Source organism: Trachemys scripta, chromosome 3 (assembly GCF_013100865.1).
Source record: "Trachemys scripta elegans isolate TJP31775 chromosome 3, CAS_Tse_1.0, whole genome shotgun sequence".
Lineage (NCBI taxonomy): Eukaryota > Metazoa > Chordata > Testudines > Emydidae > Trachemys > Trachemys scripta.
The window spans coordinates 26,175,257-26,200,871 of NC_048300.1; the positions used below are offsets into that span (position 1 = coordinate 26,175,257).

General features: G+C 41.4%; 2 protein-coding genes across 8 annotated transcripts in view; one reads left to right on the forward strand and one right to left on the reverse strand.

Annotated features, from left to right (window-relative positions):
* Positions 1-20,266, forward strand: part of MSH6 (mutS homolog 6) — a 28,764-nt gene extending 8,498 nt beyond the window's left edge. For 2 of the 4 annotated variants that reach the window (XM_034764323.1, XM_034764325.1), the window contains exons 4-10: positions 6,861-9,396; positions 13,309-13,580; positions 14,233-14,350; positions 16,636-16,725; positions 18,978-19,132; positions 19,336-19,535; positions 20,096-20,266. In XM_034764323.1, coding sequence (XP_034620214.1) covers positions 6,861-9,396; positions 13,309-13,580; positions 14,233-14,350; positions 16,636-16,725; positions 18,978-19,132; positions 19,336-19,535; positions 20,096-20,174 — 3,450 coding nt within the window. In that variant the 3' untranslated portion in view covers positions 20,175-20,266. Of the gene's footprint in view, positions 1-6,860; positions 9,397-13,308; positions 13,581-14,232; positions 14,351-16,635; positions 16,726-18,977; positions 19,133-19,335; positions 19,536-20,095 lie in introns of those variants that run through there. The other 2 variants (XM_034764324.1, XR_004644951.1) reach the window with 2 other exon arrangements.
* FBXO11 (F-box protein 11) overlaps positions 20,236-25,615 on the reverse strand; it is a 181,418-nt gene continuing 176,038 nt past the window's right edge. For all 4 annotated transcript variants that reach the window (XM_034764327.1, XM_034764326.1, XM_034764328.1 and 1 more), the window contains exons 20-23: positions 24,528-24,635; positions 22,084-22,192; positions 21,668-21,766; positions 20,236-21,570 (exon numbers count right to left, since the gene is read on the reverse strand). In XM_034764327.1, coding sequence (XP_034620218.1) covers positions 21,441-21,570; positions 21,668-21,766; positions 22,084-22,192; positions 24,528-24,635 — 446 coding nt within the window. In that variant the 3' untranslated portion in view covers positions 20,236-21,440. The remainder of the gene's footprint in view (positions 21,571-21,667; positions 21,767-22,083; positions 22,193-24,527; positions 24,636-25,615) is intronic.

Below are 25,615 nucleotides of genomic sequence, written 5' to 3' on the forward strand. Positions count from 1 at the left end.
CCATGAAAATACTTTACATCTCATCCCATGTTCACTTTGGTTTCCTTAACAGATTTCAAAGATTTTCTTTTACATTCAGTCACAGCTTTCATTTTTCTTCAAGAAAAACACAAAACCTCCTAGGTGTGTTCTTCACAAAAATAACCTTGTTCCTGTTTTTTCAATCAGCAGGGCTCCACTTTAGCAGGAATTTCGGGGACCTAGCCCCATTCTACGGGAGATAGGTAGAGAGATACTCATTTATATAAAATGAGTTAAGGATGTGTTTTTAAAAAAAAAAAAAAAAAAAACAAACCAAAAAAACTCTTAACTTTCCCAGCCCTATGAATAATAATGCTGTGGTTATGGTGGATGATTGTGGTGCAGGCCTTCCAATATTTAGTAATACCTAGTTTTATATGAAATTTTTCGTCAGTTGATTTCAGTACTTTACAAAGGAGGTCAATATCATTATGCCTATTTTACAGATGGGGAAACTGGGCAAGTTACTTCACCTCTCTCTTCCTCAAACTCACTCAGTAGGCTAGTGACTGAGCAAGGACTAAAATCCAGGAGTCCTGAACCCTACTCCTGTACTCTATCCACTACACCACACTGCTAAGGCTGGCTCTCTTGAGAGCAGGTTGCGGTGGATAGGGCACTAGACTGGAAGTCTTAAGACTTGGGTTTGTTTCCTGTTCTGCCACTGACTTCCTGTGTAACTTGTTGTCTCACTTAGCCAGTCTGTGCTTCCATATCCCTATCTGTAAAATGGGGGTAATATTTACCCACCTCTGATATTTACCCACCTCTGAAGCTTTCTGCGAATGATAGCTCTTACATAGCATTCCATCTGGCCATGATGCATTTGTTATATTTTGAAATGTGAAGGTGGTTATGTTGGAGAAATTAGTGGGATCTAAGATCTTTTTGTTGAAGAGATCTACAATCATGGACCATGCAGTGCCTGCATTTGATAATCTGAAAAGGGATCTAGCCCAGAGGTTCTCAAACTGTGGTCTGCGAGCTCCATTCAGGTGGTCCGTGGATAGTTCCCTCTCAGGTGCGTGCCTGGGCGGCTGCACGTGAGAAAATGAAGGGCCACCCACCTAATTAATGAAGCCACGCAAGCGTGGCTCCACTAATTAGGTGCCTGGACCCTGGAGAATATACACATTTAAGGTGAGGTCGTGGCCTTGGGGGTAATAGGGGGTAGGGGAAAGTGGGGTGAGAAGAGGGGGTGGGGGGAATTTGGGATGTGCAGGGCTGCGGCGACCAGAGAAAGAGGTAACTTTCCCCAGCTCCAGGGCTGTGGCTGCTGGGGAGAGACTCCTCCCTCCTCTCACCCCTTCCCAGCCTCAGCTCTGTGGTTGCTGTGGTGGTGGAGAGCCCCTCCCCCCCCCCCTTCCCAGCCCCAAGTTGGGGGCTGCTGCGGCAGGGGAGAGAGGGCACATCCATTGCATTAGAAAGGTCAGACTACTGATATTAAAATAAGTTGTGTGCTTTTATTTGTAGAACAAAAAAAGTTTGTTTTTTTTAATATAGCGCTTTTATCCAAAGCACTTTACAATAGTTAGCTAATGTTACAAACAACATTTGGAAAGACCATTAAGTGGTCTGCCGAGACCCTCAGCAATTTTCAAGTGGTCTGCAGGAAAAAAAAGTTTAAGAACCACTGATCTAGCCTATAATTATTCCTGGCTATTTTAGCTGTTGAAATGTAATTTATTAGTGCAGTCCACTTGTAGCACATCAGGTGGCATTAATAGTAAATACAAATTAGCAGTCAGAGGTAAATCAAAATTCCACTATAATGTGCATCTTGTAAGGGGTTTTGATTAAGCTCTGAATTTTCAATAACTGAAAACTAGGTGAGAAGAAAATTGGGTTTAATGTTCAATGTTTGCGTGGGAGAGGGCAGACAAAAGTACATCTGACCACAAACTAGGGTCAAGATTTAAAAAAGGAAGGGGGTGTTTAAAATCAGGCACTTAAACATGAATTTCAGAAGCTAACTACAAACATGCATTTTTTTGCAAATTTTGACTTAGACTTCTGATCATAGCCAATACAATAGCTATGTACTCAGCATAAGAAATAGACATGCATCACTAGGATTGTTAAAGCAACAGCGTCAACAGTGTCACTTATGTTGCAGTTAACTGGAAAGACTAAAGGAAATGGGTTACCTAGGGACGCTGTGGGATCCCTGACCTTTAAGAACAGGTTAGATAAACAGATGTCAGGGAGTGCCAAGTATACTTATACCCTGCCATGCTGAAGCAGGATTATCTACACTGCAGTGGAAAAGTGTAATTTCCAGTCTGAGTAAAACAGACCTGTGATAGCTCAGTTTGAGCTAGTATGCTAACAATAGCAGTGTTGGATGTTGCTCATGCCACCATCAGTGCTGCTAGCTGTCTGGGGGAGAGGGGTCAGGTGGGTTTGGAATGTGGTGGCTAGCCCAGGCTGCCATCAGTGCTGCAACATCCACACTATTTTTAGCACGCTATCTCAACCTGAGCTAGCGTGACCCTGTCTACTTGTGCTGGAAATCTCACCTCCTAGCTGCAGTGTAGACATAACTTTGAGGTCACTTTCAGCTCTGTTTTTGTGATTCTAAAAAGAAGTCTTACTTTAGTTTTTGTTTTGGGTGTTTTGACAGCACTTCGATCTGTTTCACATTTCCCTTGCTTTGTGTGATTCAGACAGCAACAGGGAAGAAGAAGTCTTAAAACATAGTGAAAATCAAAATTGGCAAGGGAACTATTGAGCAGGTGGTATTCCTGAAACTACTTCTATTTCAATGTTTTGAAATTGACTAGGTTTTTGAGAGGGTGTCCACTTTAATGTTAATTTTGCAGAGGCTTCTAGGAAATGGGACTAACCATCTTAAACTTGTCATAGCTATTATTAATTGATGTGTGACTGTCTAAATTTGCTGATTCACTAAGATCCAGAGTGCTATTTGGTTTGCTGACTGGTGAATTTTGTAGTCTTAAACTGCAATTGGATTGCACAGCTTCAAGCAGCCTCTATGTGTGGGAAGATCCCACCTTGCAGCTGGACTGCTAAAATGAGAGCCAAGCAGGGAGTCCTCCTGGCCAGTTGGGGCTGGGGGGAAGGGAACTGGTTCAGATCTTTACTCCTCCCTCACTATTTCTGTGCAGCTGCTAAGCAGTAGCTGAATGTGCTAAGCAGGGTTATGTTTCTCTTCTGAGTGGCTACAATTACATTATTTAGTCTGAAGCCATTGAAAGTAGGTCCAGTCTGATGACTCAGCTATGCCCTTTTCCCTCAGTTAATACATTTAAGCTTGTTCTATCTTTTCAGTGTCATAAGTCTACCAGTTCTGTCTGTCTTATGTATTTGTATAGCCCCCATCATAGAATCTGATAGTCTCACAGTCCTTTATGTATTTATCCTTACACCACCTCTGTTAGGTAGGGAAGTGCTGTAACACCAATTTTACAGATGGGAAAACAGAGGCAGAGTGAGTGTGATTTACCCAAGATCACAAGTCTGTAGCGGAGCAGGGAATCGAACCAGAGGCCTGGGCTGGTACCCTAACCACTGAACTGGATCATTCTTCTTCTCATTTCTCCATAGTTGTTTTTAAAAAATGGAATAAACAAGAACTAGATTTCTAATTGTGATTGATCCTTAAATATACAGGCAGGAGAAAGGCAAGGTCTTGGAGAGATCAGTTTTTATTGCTTCTGCCTGTATTTATGCAGGGCTTTGCGTAAGTCCCTACAGAGATCATTGTATAATTTTGACTATATAATTTGGGATTGAAGGCCTTTTGAGCATGGAACTCCATTAATTCGTTGTTGATGCAAAAGTACAAGAGTCCAGTATACTCCATAGAAAATCAGATTGTATCAGCTTAGTTTGGCATCTCTTAATACTATAAAAAGGTTCATTTAAAGAAATTATTTAATTCCATCTTCTCCCATTAATACCAAAAAGATGGTCAAAATGGAAAATTAGTTTTGTCAAATGAGAACCAAAAAATGTTGCCATGGCTAAAAGATAGAGTAAAAAAGTGCTTAGAGGCAAAAAGGCATCCTTTTAAAAACTGGACATTAGCTTCTATTGAGGAGAATAGAAAGACACAAAAAAACTCTAGTAAATCAAGCGTAAAAGTTTAATTAGGCAGGGCAAAAAAGAATTTGAAGCGCAACTAGCAAAAGACTTGAAAACTAACAGAATTTTTTTTTAAGTACATCAGAAGCAGGAAGCTTGCCAAACAGTGTGGCCACTGGATGATCAAGGTATGAAAGGAGCACTCCCAGAAGACAAGGCCATTGTAGAGAAGTTAATTCACTGCAGAGGATAAAGGGGAGATCCCCACACCCAAGGCTTCTTTTAGGTGACAAATCTGAGGAAAGGTCCTAGATTGTCACTGGAGGTGGTTTGGAACATGTCTGATAAAGTAAACAGTAATAAGTCAGCAGGATCAGATGGTATTCACCCAAGAGTTCTGAAGGAACTCAGATATGAACTAACTGTGGTATGTAACCTACCACTTAAATCAGACTCTGTACCAGATGACTGGATGATAACTAGTATAACACCCATTTAAAAAAATGTCTCCAGAGGCGATTCTGGCAATTACAAGCCAATAAGCCTAACTTCAGTACCAAGCAAATTGTTTGAAAGTATAGTAAAGAACAGAATTATCACAGACACAGATAAACCTGATATGTGGGGGAAGAGTCAACACTGCTTTTGTAAAGGGAAATCATGCCTCACCTGTCTAATTAATATTCTTTGAGGGTGTCAACAAGCATATGGACAAACGTGATCCAGTCAATATAGGGTGTTTGGATTTTCAGAAAGCCTTTATGAAGGTCCCATATCAAAGGCTCTTAAGCAAAGTAAGCAGCCATGGGATGAGAGGGAAGGTCCTCTCGTGGTTCAGTAACTGGTTTGAAGACAGGAAACAAAGGTAGAGGTAAAAAGCGGCTGTCCCCCAAAGATCTGTCCTGGGACCGATGCTGTTCACTATATTCATAAATGATCTGGAAAAGGGAGTAAAGAGGGAGGTGGCAAAATTTGCATACTATACAAAATTATTTAATTACTTAGTCCAAAGCTGACTGCTCAGAGTTACAAAGGGCTCTCACAAAACTGAGTGAACAAAATGGCAGACGAAATTCAGTGTTGATAAATGCAAAGCAATGCACATTGGAAAATATAATCCCAACTATACATTCAAAATGATGGGGGTCTAAACTAGCTGTTATCACTCAATAAAGATCTTAGAGTTATCATGGATAGTTCTCTGAAAACATCTACTCAGTGTGCAGTAGCAGTCAAAAAAGCTAACAGAACCATTAGGAAAAGGATAGATAATAAAACGCTGCTATATACATCCATGATACACCCACACCTTGAATAGTACATGTGGTGCTGGTTGCCCCATCTCAAAAAAGATATATTAGGATTGGAAAAAATAGAGAAGGGCAACAAAAACAATTAATGGTATGGAACAGCTTCCATATGGGGAAAAATTAAAAAGACTGGCACTCTTCAGCTTGGAAACAAGATGACAAAGGGGCGATAAGACAGAGGTCTATAAAATCATGAATGGTGTGTATGGAGAAAGTGACTAGGGAGGTGTTATTTACCCCTTCACATAACACAAGACGCGAGAGTCACCTAATGAAATGAACAGGCAGCAGGTTTAAAACAAAAGGAAGTACTTCACACAACACACAATCAATCTGTTGAACTCCCTGCCAGGGGATGTTGTGAAGGTCAAAAGCATAAGTGAGTTAAGCAAATTCATGGTGGATCTGTTTATCAATGGCTATTGGCCAAGATGGTCAGGGGTGCAACCTTATGCTCTGGGTGTCCCTAAGCCCCTGAATTCCAAATGTTGGGACTGGACGACAGAATGGATCACTTGATGTCAAGGCTGGATCCCCACTTTGAACTTTAGGGTACAAATGTAGGGGCCTGCATGAAAACTTCTAAGCTTAACTACCAGCTTAGCTCTGGTTCCGCTGCCACCATCAATTTTCCCTCCCTGGGAAGCCTTGAAAAACCTTCACCAATTCCCTGGTGAATACAGATCCAAACCCCTTGGATTTTAAAACAAGGAGAAATTAACCATTCCCCCTCCTTCCTCCCACCAACTCCTGGTGAATACAGTTCCAACCCCCCTGGGATCTACAACAGGGAGAAATTAACCATCCCCCCTCCTTCCTCCCACCAACTCCTGGTGAATCAAGATCCAAACCCCTTGGATCTTAAAACAAGGAAAAATCAATCAGGTTCTAAAAAGAAAGCTTTTAATTAAAGAAAAAGGTAAAAATCATCTCTGTAAAATCAGTATGGAAATTAACCTTACAGGGTAATCAAACTTAAAGAGCTCAGAGGACTCCCCTCTAGTCTTAGGTTCAAAGTACAGCAAACAAAGATAAACACTCTAGTAAAAGGTACATTTACAAGTTGAGAAAACAAAGAAAAACTAAGACTCCTTGCCTGGCTATTTACTTACAAGTTTGAAATAGGAGAGACTTGTTTAGAAAGATGTGGAGAACCTGGATTGATGTCTGGCCCCTCTCAGTCCCGAGAACGAACACACTCCCAAACAAAGAACACAAACAAAAGCCTTCCCCCCTCCCCCCAAGATTTGAAAGTATCTTGTCCCCTTATTGGTCCTTTAGGTCAGATGCCAGCCTGGTTACCTGAGCTTCTTAACCCTTTACAGGGAAAAGGATTTTGGAGTCTCTGGCCAGGAGGGATTTTATAGTACTGTACACAGGACAGCTGTTACCCTTCCTTTTATAGTTATGACACTTGATAATTGCCCTCTTCTGTTTTATCGTTGTAGCTGATCAAGCAATTTGCCTTTTGCTTTCTAACAGGTTAGTGAAAGTGCTTCGGGCAACAGTGAAGATTATGATAGTGAGGAGGAGGAGAAAAAAAAAAAGCTGCTGGCAAGCAAGTGGAGAAGTGGTGGGAAAGCCAAAAAACGAAGAGTGGTGGACTCTGACAGTGATAATGAAGGTTCAGATGAAGAGTTTAAGCCAGATGCTAAAGATGAAGCAAGCAGCGATGAAGCAAGCAGCGGAATGGGCGAAGGTGAATCTGCCAGTTCTGAGACAGACACAAAGCTGGATGTAGATAGTCCTGTGACAGTCCCTTCTAAACGAAAGAGAGAAACTGACCGCAAACCTGCTAAAAGGAATAGCTTGGAAAATGACCTTTCTGAAGCACCCAAAAGAGCAGTAACTGTTTCATTAGAAACCAAGTCAAGGCTGACCTCTTTTGCAGCGCCTGAAAACTTTGAGTCTCAGCCAAATGTTAGCAGTTCTGCTATATGGGAACATGATAAACTTGAATGGCTTCAGGAAGGGAAAAAGAGAGATGGATGTAGAAGAAGACAAAGTGATCCTCATTATGACCCATGTACCCTCCATGTACCAGAGGACTACCTTAACAAGTGTACCCCAGGAATGCGGAAGTGGTGGCAGCTAAAGTCTCAGAACTTTGATGCTGTAATCTTCTACAAAGTCGGGAAGTTCTATGAGTTGTATCATATGGATGCAGTCACTGGTGTAAATGAACTGGGACTGATATTTATGAAAGGTATTTGGGCCCATTCAGGTTTTCCAGAAATTGCATTTGGCAGATTCTCTGATGTTCTGGTACAGAAGGGTTACAAAGTAGTCCGGGTTGAGCAGACAGAGACTCCTGAGATGATGGAGGCACGCTGCAGATCCCTGGCCCACCCAACAAAGTTTGATAGGGTTGTACGCAGAGAAATATGCAGGATAATTACCAAAGGGACACAGACCTACAGTGTTCTGGATGGAGACCCTTCTGAAAACCTTAATAAATACCTTCTCAGTGTAAAAGAAAAAGTTGAAGACTCTTCTGGCCACCACCGTGCATATGGTGTCTGTTTTGTTGACACATCAGTAGGAAAATTTTATGTGGGCCAATTTCCAGATGACCGCCACTGCTCACGGTTTAGAACTTTGGTGGCACACCACACTCCTGTGCAGATCCTGTTTGAGAAGGGAAATCTGTCTGCAGACACACACAAGATATTAAAAGGCTCACTCTCTTCTTCCATGCAAGAAGGCTTGATCTCTGGCTCCCAGTTCTGGAATGCATCTAAAACACTGAAAACTCTAATCGAAGAAGAATACTTTGAGGATAAGCAGAATGTTGATAATAGGTTTATTCTGCCTCCTGTGATCAAATCCATGACCTCAGAAAGTGACTCTCTGGGTCTTACTCCTGGTGAAAACTGTGAGTTAGCTTTGTCTGCTCTCGGTGGATGTGTCTTCTACCTCAAGAAATGCCTTATTGACCAGGAGCTCTTATCTCTGGCAAACTTTGAAGAGTATGTTCCTGTGGACACTGATGTTGTCAAAGCTAAAGGATCAAGCAGTTTCTTTGCTAAAACTAATCAGCGGATGGTGCTGGATGGGGTGACACTAGCGAACTTGGAAATCCTGCAGAATGGAACTACTGGCACCACAGAAGGCACATTACTGGAAAGGATTGACATTTGTTGTACCCCTTTTGGAAAGCGACTCCTGAAACAGTGGATATGTGCGCCCCTCTGTAATCCCCACACTATCAATGATCGTTTGGATGCAGTTGAAGATCTTCTGGCAGTTCCTGATAAAATGTTTGAAGTTAGTGAACTTCTGAAGAAACTTCCAGACCTTGAAAGGCTCCTGAGCAAAATTCACAGTATTGGATCACCACTTAAAAGTGAGACTCATCCAGACAATAGAGCTATCTTTTATGAAGAAACCAGATACAGCAAAAAAAAAATCACTGACTTCTTGTCTGCGCTGGAAGGATTTAAAGTAATGCTTGAGACCATAGGGATTATGGAAGAAATTGCTGCTGATTTCAAATCTAAAATACTTAAGCAGTTAGTCACCCTGAAGTCTAAAAATCCAGAGGGTTGTTTCCCAGACCTGAGTACAGAACTTAAAAGATGGGATACTGCTTTTGACCATAATGAGGCTCGAAAGACTGGAGTGATTACTCCGAAGGCTGGGTTTGACCCCGATTATGATAAAGCACTAAAGGATATTATAGACATTGAAGAGAATCTTCGGGAGTATTTGGATAAACAACGCAAACGACTTGGATTCAAAGCCATGCTGTATTGGGGAGCAGGCAAAAACCGCTACCAAATGGAAATCCCAGAAAATGCAATCTCTCACAATTTGCCTGAGGAATATGAATTGAAGTCCACCAGAAAGGGTTATAAACGTTACTGGACCAAGGAGATAGAGAAGATGCTGGCGGAGATGGTCAATGCCGAAGAACGGAGAGATGCAGCGCTGAAAGACTGTATGAGGAGACTGTTCCACAATTTTGATAAAAATAGCAAAGACTGGCAAACAGCAGTGGAATGCTTTGCTGTATTAGGTAAGTTGTGTGTTTGTTTTTGTTAGCTTGATAACAGAATTTTTTTTTAATTGCTTATCTGATAGTATAGAAAACCCAGAAATCTGGTGTGGACAAGCTAAAACTGCTGAGGGGCAGCTGCTAACCTGCTCTTAAAAATCCCGAGTGCAGTGTTAGACCAGTGCATTTGACCTTGGCATGAAAATGAGAAGTAGCCACCTGCCTTTTTTTCCCCTCAACTGCGACTAAACAGCAGCAATGAATCACCGGGCCCTGCTGTTTTACAAGTTCCTTCTTCCCATATTGCACTTGGAGGTGTGCATTGCCAGTTATGTCCAAGTTCAATATAAATGGTCAGTCAGCAAATTTAGGAATCTTAAGTGCAGATCAGCTGCTTGTATGTTTTAATCACTCCTTGAGAACAAACATTACTGTGCAAAAAATTCCTAATGAAAGTACATAGACCTTTTTAATGGCTTCAGATTTTATCGTGGAAGTAAAACTTGAGCCAGGAAAGGCCCAACAATCCTCCTTCTCCTTCCCCCTTAGCTGTTTTATTGTAGGAAGCCAACTGCCTTTTACTCCTGAATGACTTAAACCACCACCTACCTTCCTTACTTCCTCTTCTCTCTTGAAAAGGAGGGTTGGGGGTTGGAAGATAGGCCAGTAATCCTCAAACCTGCTGTTAACTCTTCTCCCAGATATTATCTGCTGTGTTCACCTTCCACATCTGCAGAACTAGAAGTACTGCTGTGCCTATTGGGAGTGCTCTATGCTAATATCTGGGATATCTTTGCTCTGGAGAGAAATAAAGCATAGTGTTCATGGTCCCACTGCTGTGGGAAAGGGAGGGCAGGCAGGCCAGTAATATCATCTGGGACTGGGTGGTTTGGAAGAAAGGTCCAGCCAGCCACACCCTGAACACGAAACAGTTGGTCTCTTCGCAGAAGATGCTGAGGCAGATAAAACTGCAAGGCAGTCGGGTCTAAATGTTTAAAATGTGGGTGCCTAGTCACCAAAATCCTTTTTTAGGACACCTAAAATACATGGCTTGATGCATATGGAAACTAGGGACCAATAATTCTTCTTGGGATGTGGTCCTGGCTTAGCTGTCCCTTGCCAGAAAGTAGGATTCTCTCATGTGGGGCAATGGAAAGCTTAGGACAGGTTTTCGTTTAAGTAGTACACAGTTGTGACCATGCATTGAAGTTAGAGCCATGGCAACTCCAGCTGTGAGATGCATTAGACTGAAATAACATTGATTTGATTGTGTCCATCTCTGATAGCACAACAGACTTTTAGTATTTTAAAACTTTATTCTAATAAATTTGAAGCAATAACTGAACCTTGTGAGTCCCTTTTTGCCATGAAGTAATTCATTGTTGTAGAAGCCATTTTTCTTCCGAGTTTTCTGTCAGAACCCGGGGAAATCTAGTGCAAGATGCACTAAATACAAATATATATTGCTTGTGTACTTGAGTTTTTGCCTTCTAACCAAAGCACAAGGCAGATGTTGAAGGCTTATATTTAAAGTGATGTCCAGTGGAGGAAATTACTTATGACCAAATAAAATCAATTGGGTGGGAAATATAAAATCTTTACATATAGTCTCCACTTCAGAAAGCGTGAGTGCTACTAATGTATTAAAGGTTCGGCAAGGGTAATCTCCTCAGGAGAGGGAAGGATCATCTTGTTCTTCAAGTGATTGCTCATATCTATTCCAATTAGGTGTGTGCGTGCCATGTGCACAGTCGTCGGAAAGTTTTTCCCCTAGCAGCACCCATTGGGTCAGCTGTAGAGACCCTGGCAGTGGTGCCACCATGGCGGTGAACATATGATCCTGCTGACCCAGCACTTCCTCAGTTCCTTCTTACTGCCAGTGACGGTCGTTGGAATTGTGGGGGCTTGCTCTTACAAGTGCTCTTGTAGTTCTCCTAGCATAATTTCAGAGTTGTAATAGTTTATAGTTTGTTAGTAGGATAGGAGTGGAGGTGCTCCTTTCCTGTTTCTCCTGGGGACTCGAGGCACGTGCTGCCTCAGTCCCAAGGATTCAAACCCTGCAGATCCTGCCATGAGCCCATGCCAACAGGCGACCCCCACGACTCTTGTCTCAAGACAAACGGACCGCTGCACGATCTACAAGGGGTTTTGTCCCAGGACGAAGAAGATATGGAACTTTTGCCTAAAACAGCCCCTGAGGGAGGTGGCTCTTCGTCCCCAGCCAGCCTCGGGCGGGCAGGATCCGGTGCTGAGCTCCTCTAGGCGGAGTGCTCTGGCCTCTGTACGTGAAGCGGTACCAAGGAAGGACTCTGGGTATAGAGACACTCTGCACCGGCGCTCCCCAACACTGCAGCCGTCAGAGGCGATGCGGCACCGCTTCCACTCCTGGTGTTACAGAAACAGCACCGAAAGTCGGACAGGGGTGCTTGCCTGTGCCGAGGATGGCCACTTTGGAAAGAGCCACTGGTGTGTATCCCGGAGAGGAGCACCCAGCACTGGTGACCCAGGAGATGGCACGATCGACTTTGGCCTCACAAGGGGGGGCCGTCGAGTCCACGAGAGTCCATAAGCACCAGCTAGGAGTGTGAGGTGGAGGACATCGAGTTCCCGTCCATCCCGGACACCATTGAGACCGCGAGGGATTTCACCACAGTCCCCGGCTGTTTGGGATAAGCCTCCGGTACTGCAGCGCACGGCACCGTCTAGAAGCAAGCCGGCGATGCTGATGCGGAGATTGCCTCAATGATCTCTGACTACGTGTCTGCGGCACCATTCCCTGGCACCAGATGGCACCACACCCCATCATGGTGCCGCTCCCGGCATAATTCAATGTCGTGGCACCGTTCCTCAACCTCCCAGCACTGATCCCTGGCACAGCTCTCATTGGCACTGCCCTGACCTTTGCGTTCCAGGTCCTGGAAGCATCCTACCTCCCAGGTTCCCAGAACGAGCTGGCCGACTACCTCAGCAAATCCTTTCACAACCATGAGTGGTCCATCCGTCTGGATGTGATGCACAGAGTTTCAGAGGTGGGGAGTTTCCCAGATCGACCTCTTTGCCACACAAGGCAACAGGAAATGTCCGCGAATCACAGTCCAAGCTCTCTTGCGGACGCATTTCTCCTCCCCTGGATGGAACATCTGCTGTACGTGTTCCCACTCCTCCACAAGGTCCTCCTCAAGAGCTGCAGAGATAAGGTGGCGATCATACTGGTGGCGCCGGCATGGCCTTGCCAACGCTGGTACCATGCTACTGAGCTGTTGGTGGACACCCTTATTGCATTGTCCCTGGTCCTAGACCTGATTACCCAGGACCATGGTTGCCTTCAGCACCCCGACCTCCATGGCTTGGAAGCTTCATGGCTAAAACCCATGGAACTCGTGCTCCAAGCAGGTTAGGAAGGTCCAGCTTGGTAGCAGGAAACCCTCACCTAAGGCTGCCTACCTGGCCAAGTGGAAAAGGTTCACAATCTGGTGCGCTCAGTGCCGCACACCCCTAATACAGCCACCCATATCGCTTATCCTGGAATACCTGCTGCTCTTAATCTTAGAATATCAGGGTTGGAAGGGACCTCAGGAGGTCATCTAGTCCAGCCCCCTGCTCAAAGCAGGACCAATCCCCAGACTGATTTTTTGTCCCAGATCCCTAAATGGACCCCTCAAGGATTGAACTCACAACCCTGGGTTTAGCGGGCCAATGCTCAAACCATTGAGCTATCCCTCCCCCATCTGTCGTCAGGTGCCACTGCACATTTCTCCCGATGACTGACTGCACACACACACCTGATTGGAATTGATATGAGCAACACCTCTTGAAGAACAACAGTTACGAGAAGGTGAGTAACTTTTTTTTTTTTTTTGGGGTATGTGCACAATGAAAAATCCAGGAATGGGGGATAATTACAATTAATTGGAATTTTTCTGACTTTTGTAGATGTCTTGATGTGCCTTGCTAACTATAGTCAAGGTGGTGATGGACCATTCTGCCGACCTGTAATTCTACTGCCAGAACAGAATACTCCACCCTTCTTGGAGCTTAAAGGTTCACGCCATCCATGCATTACAACAACATTTTTCGGGGATGATTTTATTCCTAATGATATTGTGATAGGTTCCAAGAATGAAGATGAAGACCGCAATAGTGAAGCCTACTGTGTTTTAGTAACTGGCCCAAACATGGGTGGCAAATCTACACTAATGAGACAGGTGACTATGAAATATGGTTACTTAAAACATCTTTTGTTCCAGGGCACTAAAGAACATTACATCAAGGAATTATTAAATGCACTATTGAAATCTCAAGGTTGGAGTGTAGTCACAGTTGACAGCACACAGCAACATGTCAGCAGTTTGGGCTGTAAAGTGAAAAATATTCTGGTTGAAAATACAGCAAGTATTTACATAAGAAGGATGTAACCTGCCAATAAGAATTTAGTCAGAGAAACAAGACACATACTCTTGTTCTCAGGAAGTGGCAGAGGTTCTTTAATAAATGCAGTTGGGCTCAGGACTTCATTTCATTGGATAGAGGGTGCTTCTCTGTTGGCATATTGATTCAATATGCACTTTGGAGTTAGGTGGGGGAGGGAGTACTGAATTGCCAACACCAATTCCTGTAGTCTTTTGTTTTTTCAAAGATATCTGTCCAATTATTAGCTAGGTTCAGTGCTGCTTAGCCTGAGGTCTGACACTCTTGTAGTCCTAGCTGGTGTATGATGCAATGTAGTGTCTATGGGTCCAGGAGACGGGGAAGATGTACTTTGATTCCTTCGTTCTTGCTGTGGAACTAAATCACCAAGTGAAGCATGTGGGAGGAGAAAAGTTGGACAGTAGTATGCTTTTTCTTTTTGTTCTGCAGGCTGGCCTTTTGGCAATAATGGCTCAGTTGGGATGCTATGTACCTGCTGAAGCTTGCAGGCTTACTCCTATTGACAGAGTATTTACAAGACTAGGTGCTTCAGACAAAATTATGTCAGGTGAGTTCCTAAAATTGTACCCATGTAGAACTGAGTAGGTTGGTAAAAGTACTTGAGTAGATTCAAATCGTTCACTGGGTGGTTTTCTAGACATTTGGGTACAATTCTAAACCCTTGCTAGTGGATCAAGTCTGAGGCTGAAGCTGTGTATGTCATCCTGTATTAAAGGGGCCAGCCAGTTGCAGTTCTGCACTTACCTGTCTCCTGGGGGAGAGTGAACCCTGAGGTGTGGCTTTCAGGGCAGAAACAGGACCTCAGTTGTGTCTGGGTATTCCACATGCTTGTCTATTATGTCTGATGGGAGACCAGGATAACACTCTTGATTACCCTTGAAATTGGAGTCCACGTTGGGAGACAAATTTTGAGGTAGCTTTCTGGAAGTTAAACAGCTGATGGCAGGTCTCCATAGAATACCCTTTTCCAAGTACTTTGGAACAGAGAAAGTCAGCTACTACTTAGACTTTTGTGGTGTAAGGCTCTGTTATAGGAACATCATCTGCCTCACAAATATCCAAAACAGTGTGGCTTAGGTCAGGGCTGCTTTCCAGGTTCTTGATGTCAAAATGCATCAAGAACTGAGTCCACATCACTCAGAGAATGTAGAAAAGTAGAGCTCACAGATTTCTTGGAATATTTTCTTAGCCATCTATTTAGGGAAAAAGAAGGAAGCCAGTGTGGAAGAGGTTGATTGCATGGTAGCTGACTGTAGGGCAGAGGTATAAGTGTCAGGGAGGTGGAGACATGAGGACTTACGGATTCATAAGCATATACAGTAACTCCTCACTTAATGACGTAGTTGTTCTTGAAAAATGCAACTTTAAGCAAAACTATGTTAAGCAAATTCAGTTTCCCCATAAGAATTAATGTAAATAGGGGGGCTTAGGTTCCAGCGAATTTCTTTTCACCAGACAAAAGACATTATATACATACACAGTATAAGTTTTTAAATAATTTTAAACACTTTAATACTGGACTCACCAATGATGATTGTGAAGCTTAGTTGGGGCAGGGGGCTCTGCTCCATCTGCCAGGGATTGGGGGCTTGCTATATTATATTCACTCTCTCTATCTTGGGCTGGATTTGTAGCTCTACAATGTTCCATTTTTATTTCTGTTAATGAAAAGTTCTTGCAAAAATGTCCTGCACATCTGTATAAAGATGTGGTCTAGAGAAATCAGGGCATGTAACACTGGTTTCTCCTTAATCGGCCACACATCTTAGAATACCACATACACACATGGAATTAATGCATACAGTAGTCATCTGAGAAGCAATATTGAATACTGCATGAGAGCTCATTTTGGAAATATGACTGTCAACATCAGCATCATTTAAACATATCAGTGGGAGGAGAGAGAACAGCTTTATGGCAGTCAGTGGAAGGAGAATTGATAGCAGGACTGAAGAGTTACTTGAAAGAAGCAGCAAGTGTTCAAAATTCCTCAGGATAATTCTGCTCTGTCTCCAAAAACTTCCTCCTTGTCAAAGTTTTATTGAAACCTGAGAAGAGTTACTGGTTAAATTAAATACATCTATGGGATTTCCCCCCAGCTGGAGAAAGTTAAGTTCATATCTGGTTTAATTTGACCATTTAAAAATAGCTGCTGCAAAGTCTGCTGTCTTGCATGTATGGAACTTTGTGTTTTGTCAGTTCAGAATTCTACTCAGGTGAGTCCCATTGAGAATTTTGTGATATGTAAAGATCTGAAATATGTTACTTCTGCTTGTATTGTGTTTGTAGAAATAGCAGAAATTTCAAGCCTAGTTTTCTCTTACTTCGTTGGAGAATCTCTGGGACGTTTGAATTTTGTCTTAAATTGAAATCTGTAACAAAGGAGTTATTTTCCAAAAATGTTAGTAAATGGAGTTAAATAGGTGTTTGTAACAACATTTAACAGTCTAATATCCCCTTCCCCATCATTTTCTCAACGTTCATTGGTTCTTGTCACCATTTCACCAGTTATTCTTCTACCAGAGAAAGAACTTTGTTTTTTTCCTGCTTGCTTTTTTACATTAAGACTAGTGTACAAACAGGGTTGTTTTTTTTAGTATTGCCAGTTTTCACTCAGTTATGCTTTTTCCCCTACCTGATAGTCTGAATGTCTTTTTTTTTTTTTTTTTTTTAAGCTCAGCTTTTTCCTAGTGAGATTCTCTTGCTAAATCTCTGGTCACAGACTAAACTAGCTGCTAATAAATGTTGTATTGTTGAATTGTATGCTGTACATGCCTGCCTTTGCAAAACTTCTATATGCTTTGAATGAAGCTTTGTTTTTGTCCTTTTTAGGAGAGAGTACCTTTTTTGTTGAGCTGAGTGAGACTTCCAGCATACTCCGGCATGCAACAGAGCATTCCCTTGTGCTTGTGGATGAACTAGGTATTCAGGCTCTTTTAATAAGTATGGGGAATAAACAGGGAAAACTGGAAGTATTAGTACATAAGCTAAATTATGACTTAGTTGACATCAGAGTTTGTGGATAAATCTCATGACTGGAATATTGGTATAGAGGGGCATAGCTTGTTCAGGAATCCAGATGGGAAAAAAAGAGAGGTGGTGTTGCATTATTTATCAAGAATACTTATCACTTGTTTTGAGGTCCAGAAGGAGGTGAGAATAGACCAGTTAAAAGTCTGACCGGGTGTTAAAAAAAAAAAAATGATATCATGGTAGAAGTCTACTGTAGACTACCAAATCAAGACTAGGAGGAAGAGGCATTTCTAGAACAAATAGCCAAGTCTTGTGTTTTGGATATTTACGGGGGACTTTAACTACGTCTGTTGCAAAATTAATATAGCAGCACACACATTTCAAGAACTTATTGGGGACATTTTGTTCCAGAAAGTGGAGGAAATAACGGGGGGTGGGGGGGGAGAGGGGGAATAGCCATTTTAGACTTGATTCTGACCAGCAAAGGAAGAATTAGTTGCAAATCTGAGATGGTAATAAATACATCAGGAGTAAGAGAAAGATGAAGGAAAACTTAGGTCCTCTCCTTAGAGAGGAAAAGTTAATAACTGTTGACATAAAGACCGATTTGTTTAAGTCTATTTTGTTTGTCTTCATGAAAAAGGTTAATGGTGACCACATATTCAACACAATTAGTATTAACAGTGGGGAAGAAACACAAGCCAAAATATATAAAGAACAGGTTAGAGTATTTAGATAAATTAGATGTATTCAAGTCAGGAGAGCCTGGTGATATTCATCATAGGTGATACTTGGAGGAACTAGCTGAAGCAATCTTGGAACCCTTAGCACTTTTCTTTAAGAACTCCTGGAGGACAAGTGAAGTCCCAGAGACTGGAAAAGGGCAAAGATCTTTAAAAAAGGGAACAAAGAGAACCTGGGAAATTATAGACCAGTCAGACTAACTTTGATATCTGGAAAGCTACTGGAACTCATTATAAAATAATTTGTCAGCACCTAGAGGATAATAGGTTATAAGGAATAGCCAGCATGGATTTGTCAAGAACAACGCATGCCAAACCAATCTAATTTCCTTCGACAGCATTACAGGGTGGGGAAGTTGTAGACATGATATATCTTGATTGTAGTAAGAACACTAGGGAAATGTGACTAGATTGAATTATCATAGAGGCTACACTTTTGGTTGAAAGGCTGTACTCAGTGTTATTAATGGTTTGCTGTCAAACTGGGAAGATGTATCTAGTGAAGACCCACAGGGGTCAGTCCTGGGTTGAGTATTAATTCAGTATTTTCATTAATGACTTTTGAGAGAAGAGTATGCTTATGAAATTTGCAGATGACACCAAGTTGGGAAGGGTTGCTAGCACTTTGGATGACAGAGTTAATTGACTTTGACAATTTAGAGAATTGGTATGAAGTCAACAAGGTAAAATTCATTAAAGATACGTGCAAAGCACTACTCTTAGGAAGGAAAACTCAAATGTCCAATTACAAAATGGGAAATAACTGGCTATGTGATAGTACAGCTGAAAAGGATTTTGGGGTTATAGTGGATCACAAACTGAATGAGTCAACAGTGGGATACAATGGGAAAAAAGGCTAATATTCTGGAGTTAATTAATAGGAGTGTTTATATTGAAGACGTGAGGTAATTCTCCCACTGTACACCATACTGGTGAGGCTTCAGCTGGAGTCCAGAAGAGAAAACAAAAATGATGAAAAGTTTAGAAAACTTGGCCTATGAAAGAAGGTTAGGAAAACTCAGCTTGCTTAGTCTTGAGAAAAGAGGACTGAGGGACCTGATAAGTCTTCAGCTCTGTTAAGAGGACAGTGATCAATTGTTTTACATGTCCACTCAAGGTAGGACAAGTAGTAGTGGGCTTATTCTGCCGCAAGAGAGAGATTTAGAAAAATCTTTCTAAAAATCTAACTTAAGTATAAGGATAGATAAATTCTAGAATAAGCTTCCAAGAGAGGTTGTGCTATAAATTCCACTGTAGTTGTTTTGCACTAACTTCCCTGAGTAGACAAGCTGTTAGTAATTTAAGGGGCTCTATTTCAATAACATGTATAATAACTTGAATCTGGCTTAAGTTATCTCTTTAAATGCTGGGTTGAACTCAGATTTTGCTTAGTGTCTAGAAACGCAAGTTAGTTCGTTCCACTTTGGATGTGTGAAGGATTTTCTTCTTCTCTTGCAGGAAGAGGCACAGCTACTTTTGATGGTACAGCTATAGCAAGTGCAGTTGTTAAAGAACTTGCAGAAAATATAAAGTGTCGCACGCTTTTTTCCACACACTATTATTCATTAGTAGAGGACTATTCACACAGTGCTGCTGTGCGACTGGGCCATATGGTATGTATAAACTGTTGAACTTCAAGGAAAGGTATTTGAATCACTTTGGGAAGTGGGGTTTTTATTGGTAGGCCATGTTCCACAATGTGCCTAGAACCTCAGTTTTCTACCTGTAATCAAAAAGGGTGTCCTGAAAGAAGGAAATGTCTATGTACACTAATCTAAAAGTATTGGATAAACTGCTTTTATAACTTTTTTTTAAGGCATGTATGGTTGAAAATGAGAGTGAAGATCCAAGCCAGGAAACTATTACATTCCTCTATAAATTCATTAGAGGAGCTTGTCCTAAAAGCTATGGTTTCAATGCAGCAAGGCTTGCTAATATTCCAGAGGAAGTTATTCAGAAAGGTCACAGAAAAGCACAAGACTTTGAGAAAGTTACACTCTCACTGAGACTGTTTAGGTAAGTTATTTCCTGAAATTAAAAAACAAACAAAAAAACCCCCCCCCCCCCAAAAACTCAGGTGCTGTGCTATGTAGAGGGTGATTAAGTGGCACAACAGAAAGGGGGTGGGGAAGTTTTTCTCTTGGCTCCTAGGGGGAGCCAGACATTTTCTCAAGGTTCACCTATGTTATTTTTAGAAGTATGCCTTGGCTAGATGTTAGGTGCTACATGACTTCAGAGAAACAGTAATATGTTTAAAATCATAAGACTATCCTTTAAAAATTCATATGAAACCTATCAAGTATCTGAATAAAAAAGTAATAAAATACATCCTTAGACATTAAAAAACCACTTCTTCAAAAATAGACTAATTAAATTAAGTGGTAAAACTGAAGGCAAAGGAGGGTTAGCCCCTTATTTTGATTAATTGCCTGCCAGAAAAACTCATGATCCATCCTTAAAAAGGTGGAGACAGATTTACCTAGAAAACATATTACTTAGTGAAGAACTTACTAGATCTCTTTTACTAAACATAAATGTTACTTAGCAATGTGGACTAATTTTTTCCCCCCCTTTAGGCACCTTTGCCTGGTGGCTGAGAATGCAGCAGGAGATAAAGCTGTTCCTAAACTGATGACTGTAATCAATAATCTGTAAGATACAGTAACAAGTGTTAGAGTGGTGGTTTTCTCGCAAAGATGGTATGCAGACAACATGATGATCTAATAAACTTTATTTTTTAAAAATGACCATTTTTCCATTTTCTTTCCTAGGAAATTAAACCCTTTTAATTCTTACCTACCCTCTACATAATGGTTATTGAATACTCCACAATATATTAAGTCTAGATGTTATGGTACATGCATACACTTTCAGGCTGTTGATTACCCACTGTCACCAATACACATAAATGGAAAAAAGCTATGAAACTGTATTGAGCTGTATATATACTTGTCTCAGCTTCATTATAGCAGGAAATTGTTGTGATTTCCCACTGTTGATATAGGTAATGTCCAGACTGTTCAAAAAAAAACTATGAACAGAATAAAATACAAGCTTGTTCTGAGGAGACTTTCTAATGTGTACTTTAAAACATAGTAAAACTTTCATTCACAAAACTTAGTTACATGAGTACTTTGTTTTATAGTGCATTATTTATGCTAGGAAGTCTCATTAAAACACTTGCTTTTTGTTAGGGTGATTTGAGGACAGACTGTTGCTGGGGCAGGGAAGGAGATTATTTTAACTTTTTCAAAGGATACCAGAAAAATTGCTGGATATAATTTAAGATTAGTGTTTTCTCTTTCATAGAAAGAACGTACATACTGGGACATGAGTACAGTTACAGCAAGTCTAGGTGTGCTAACAAAACAGGACACATTCAAGTACAATAAGATTTTTTTGCTTGAAATTAAAAACAAACTACATGAGTAAAGCATTTAAAATCATATTTTTCAATCTGAGTAAATGTTAAAAAAAAATCAAAAGAAATGCAGAAGTGCTAGCTCACATTTTACCATGTTACAAAAGCAATTGGTACCCATGTCCATAACAGCAGCAACAAAGAATGCTGCTTGTCTACAGAATAGTACTACTGCAAATTTGACTGCATTTCAATGCTACTTGTAAAAACACCAGCTTTTCAGAAGTTGGTATCTGTACAAAATTGCAGCTTATTTTCTTCACTTCTGTCCCTTCAAGAGTCTTTGTTTACACAGTAATGCTAAAACGCCCAGTTCTGTTATCCTGAGTCAACATATTGCCACTTTCTTTTTGGTAGGTTGAGCTCCATAGTGTCAACACCTTACACATCCATTTTTAATACAGTCTCTTTCTGCAGAAATGGGCAAGTATAATTTCCTCCAAAAAAAAGTTTAACAGTTATGATATTAGAATGGCAGGACTTTTTTTTCTGAAAGGAATTTAGTTGTGCTGCAATGTATTAGATTCTATAGGTGGAGCAGAGTCATATAGTGTATCTGTATCATGGGTAGGCTCTCCAGCTAGCGTACAGGGATTAGACAGTGTTCCAGCACCACAGTCACAGAAAAACCTAGAAGAAAAAAATTATCTTCAGTAGGAGAATTAAACTTGCTTTAAGTCTGAATGGTAAAACTGCTCAGCCAAAGTATTCATTCTTGTTAACATACCTATCGTGTCTAATAAATTCTACATCATGTCCTTGATGGCACTTCTTAATGCAGTTCACACATATGGCATTACGATCTGTGGTGTTACAGGTGTGACATCTAAAGTAAAATGGAGCACATTAGGCATGATTTGAAAATGGACAGGTGCTAACAGGCACATCTGTAATTGGCAATGTTACGCACATAAAAATACCAACCTCCTTGTAGAAGTAATGTTCTTAATAAAAAAACCAATCATTTTTATATTACATCTGAGTACTTAACTTGCAGACTCTAGAAAATAGATCTAAGTTGGTTCATCATTTACACTACACAGCTTTCTATTTAATCACTTATATGCTAGAGGGATGCTAGGTGAGGGAGATTACTATTTTTTCTTACCTTTCATGACCTACAACTGTTTATAAATTTGTTACCTGTAGAAGTCATGCATTGGGTAGCTGGTGTAACTTGATATCTTATATAGACACTGGCCTCTACTGACAGCCTTTTCTATGGCATCTTGATTGTTCATTATTTTGTTATCTGTAATAAAAGGATAAACTATCAGATAATTAGAACATTCCTTTTAGGTCTCACCCGCCCCATCCCCCATGGAATACTCCTGGGGGAATTCTTGTGCACACGGTATTTTCAAATTCTGCATTTGTCAAAATAATATAATCACACCAGTTTCAATTACATTTATTTCAAAATACCTGTCGGCAAGTATGTCTAACAGTACAGACAACAAAAAAGATTAAGGAAATGTTTTTTGACAAATAGATTCCTTAACTAGACATATTAATACAGAACTTTGAGTAATAATTTATTTAAATTACAATACAGAACCGTATTTCCTGCACCCCTCAGAAGCAGTGCAAAAGGTTTGGGGGAGTCAGGGTAACGGAGGAGCTGAGGGAGAGGCAAGTAATTGCTGGGAAGGAGCCTGGGTGAGAATTTTTGGGTGGGGGGGGAGAGTACAGAACAAGGTTTTTGGGGGGGCAGAGAGGGATTGTTAGGGAGCTCTCCCCCCATGCAGACCCTGGCTGATCCCTAGCCTCTCCCATTCAGGCAGGTACATCTGCCCCTGCACCCCCATGTGTTCTTTTGGCCCTCCTGTCCCTATGTGTCTCTGTGGCCCCACTCAGCCCCCATGTGGCCCTGCACCTCCACACCCATTCAGCCCCTACCCCAGTCCTCCCTCACTAGCCCGTCTGACCCCCCCCCCCCCAGCAGCCCCATGCTGTCTGTCTCCCACCCTGGCCTGATAGACGCTGTGAAGAAGGCAGACACTTTCTCTTTCCTAGCTGGCCAGGAGCTGCTGCTCTGTTCTAGTGCCATAGCACCCTCTGATAGGCAAAAGGCGGAACAGCAGCAACTTTCTTGCAGAAAGTTTTTTCTGCACAAAAAATTAAAAATATGTGCAGCTCGTTAATTATGCACAGAATTCCCTGTGAGTAAGGGAACTACAGGAACAGGTTGAGTTCTCCATGTCAGAATTTTAGGCTATAGTTCCAGAGTTTAAGTATTCCTGATAGGTAAACAACTAAGCCATCCCTTCTAGATTCCAGGTCAGGGTTGCTGTCAGATTAGTAGGCCAATTGATAAGGCTGCTTCTGCATACCTCAGGGAATGCACAGCAGAACTGAAATCCTCATTGAAAGTGAGACAGAGAAAAACACCAAGCAGCTCTAGTCTTACTTCTTTCAGTAGTACCCACAGCCCTTATTGACCAAGGTTTCACACCCATATTCTAGGAAGCAGACTATTTCCCCTAATTTTTCAAATAAGGTAACAAGTTGTAAAAGGTTACTTCCAGCAGAGCTGGGAATAGAACACAGGTCTCATCCACTCAGTCCATCTATACCCATTGTTCTTAGCAGTAGGTCATACTTTCCTCTAGAACCAAGCACAGACCCTAAGAATCTTGGTACCCAAGTCTGCTGTCTCACAACTAGCTTTATAATCCACTTGCAAAGTGGTGCCTCACTAGTGTTTGGTTCATAGCTACTTACTTTACAAGTCTGTTAAAGTAAGTTTCTGAACCATACTGGCTACTTGTTTTCACTCATGTAGCAAGGAGTTCTGATTACAGGAATTTAGTATGGTCTTTCAAATTCACAACCAGAAAAAATTAACCAATATCAAAACAGTCTGAAGAAGGATTAACTCAGGGGTGGCCAAACCTGTGGCTCTTTAGACGTTAATATGTGGCTCCTTGTATAGGCACTGATTCCAGGGCTGGAGCTACTGGTGCCAACTTTCCAATGTGCCGGGGTGGTGGTGGGGGTGCTCACTGCTTAACCTCTGGCTCTGTGACAGACCCTACCCCCTCCCTTGAGCCTGCTGTGCCCTCACTCCTCCCCCTCCCCAGAGCCTCCTGCACGCCATGAAACAGTTGACAGGAGGTGCTGATCACAGGGGCTGCCAGTGGGTGGGAGGTGCTGGGAGCAGGGGGGGAGGGGCCGAGTTGATGGGGGGCTGCTAACGTAGTACTGTGGCTCTTCGGCAATATACATTGGTAAATTCTGGCTCCTTCTCAGGCTCAGGTTGGCCAACCCTGGATTAACCGATGAAGTTGTCAATGGAAAAGGCTACAGTCTGCCAGGGAAAATTTAGATACAAACAGTAGTTTTCATTCTATTCCCTTGGAATCTGCAGTGCTTTAAAGGTGTTCCAGCTATTGGTTTAACTCTGAACAAAGCTCAACTTATTTCTTTTAGATGAAGTTTTTAGGTTCAGGGCAATTTAAAGTGTAATACTGCCAAAAATGAGACACTGGGATATGACAAATTCTACAATACTGAAGTCTCCAGCATCCCATTCATCTTTAAGAAATGTCATATGTAAACAAATATGCAATATAAAATCCACACACCTTTCATTGTTACATTGACACCAGATGCCAGAAATAAGCCTCCAAAACGGTTGTTGAAAATCTGATTGCCTTCTAATGTTGCAGTTGCATGATTTGTTATTTCAATACCTGTATTTGGGGGAGGTGAGGTAGAGAATCAAAGCTTTAGTGTGCATTTTATACTTTTTCAACAGCCAGATTTACAGTTAAAGCACTTAGTATTTCCTACTATCTGTCAGACAGTCATTGGCAAAATGACTAATATCTAGAAATTGTGCTGTGACTGACCGAGCTAAAGTCCAAACATTCCCACTGCATCTCTTCATAGAGGTAAAGCCAATTTCATGTTTTCCAATTAGCAACTAATAATCAAACCACTAGTTTCTCAGATAACAGAGCAGTACAACTGGCCAAGATTTTCAAAAGTGATGTTATGTTTTTAGGTGCCCATCTTGACCTGGTTTTCAGGAACTATACACTATCTGAAAAGATATCAAGTTGGGCACCCAAAAAGTCTGTTGATTAAGCCCAAGATTTTCAGAAATCAAACTCCTTCAGGTCACTTGGCCAGAACTCATTTTGGCAGCTCCCCAGCAGTACACAGAAGCAAGACCTTTTAAAGGTCTTCACAGAAGCTTGCTTTTTCTGAAAGACAAATGGAGAAAACTCAAGCATGCAATTTCAATTGATTAGGATTAAAGAACTATTATAGCACAATTTCTAACAAGCAGCAGTATATGAAAGTCACCATTATTACAATAAGACTTAGTATTCCTATTCAACTGATTCCATAGAAAAATACAGATTTCAATACTTTTGATGCCTTCCACGCAAAGTGATTCCAGAATCTCAGAAGTATGTTGCTAAAATTGTCCTTGCTCTAAAACAGGATTAGTGATAGAAAATTCAAGTCAACTCTCACCAAGTCAGTAACATTTACATCCTGATTGACTTTCAAAAGAAAATTGTGAACAGTTACTAGAAAGTCTGCTATGTGATGAGATAGAAACTGCATTATTTCCTGACAATCTCAGAGAATGCTGCAAAACTGGCATTTTCACAATTCTAAAATCCCAAATGATTTCTAGAATATAACTGTAGAATATCTC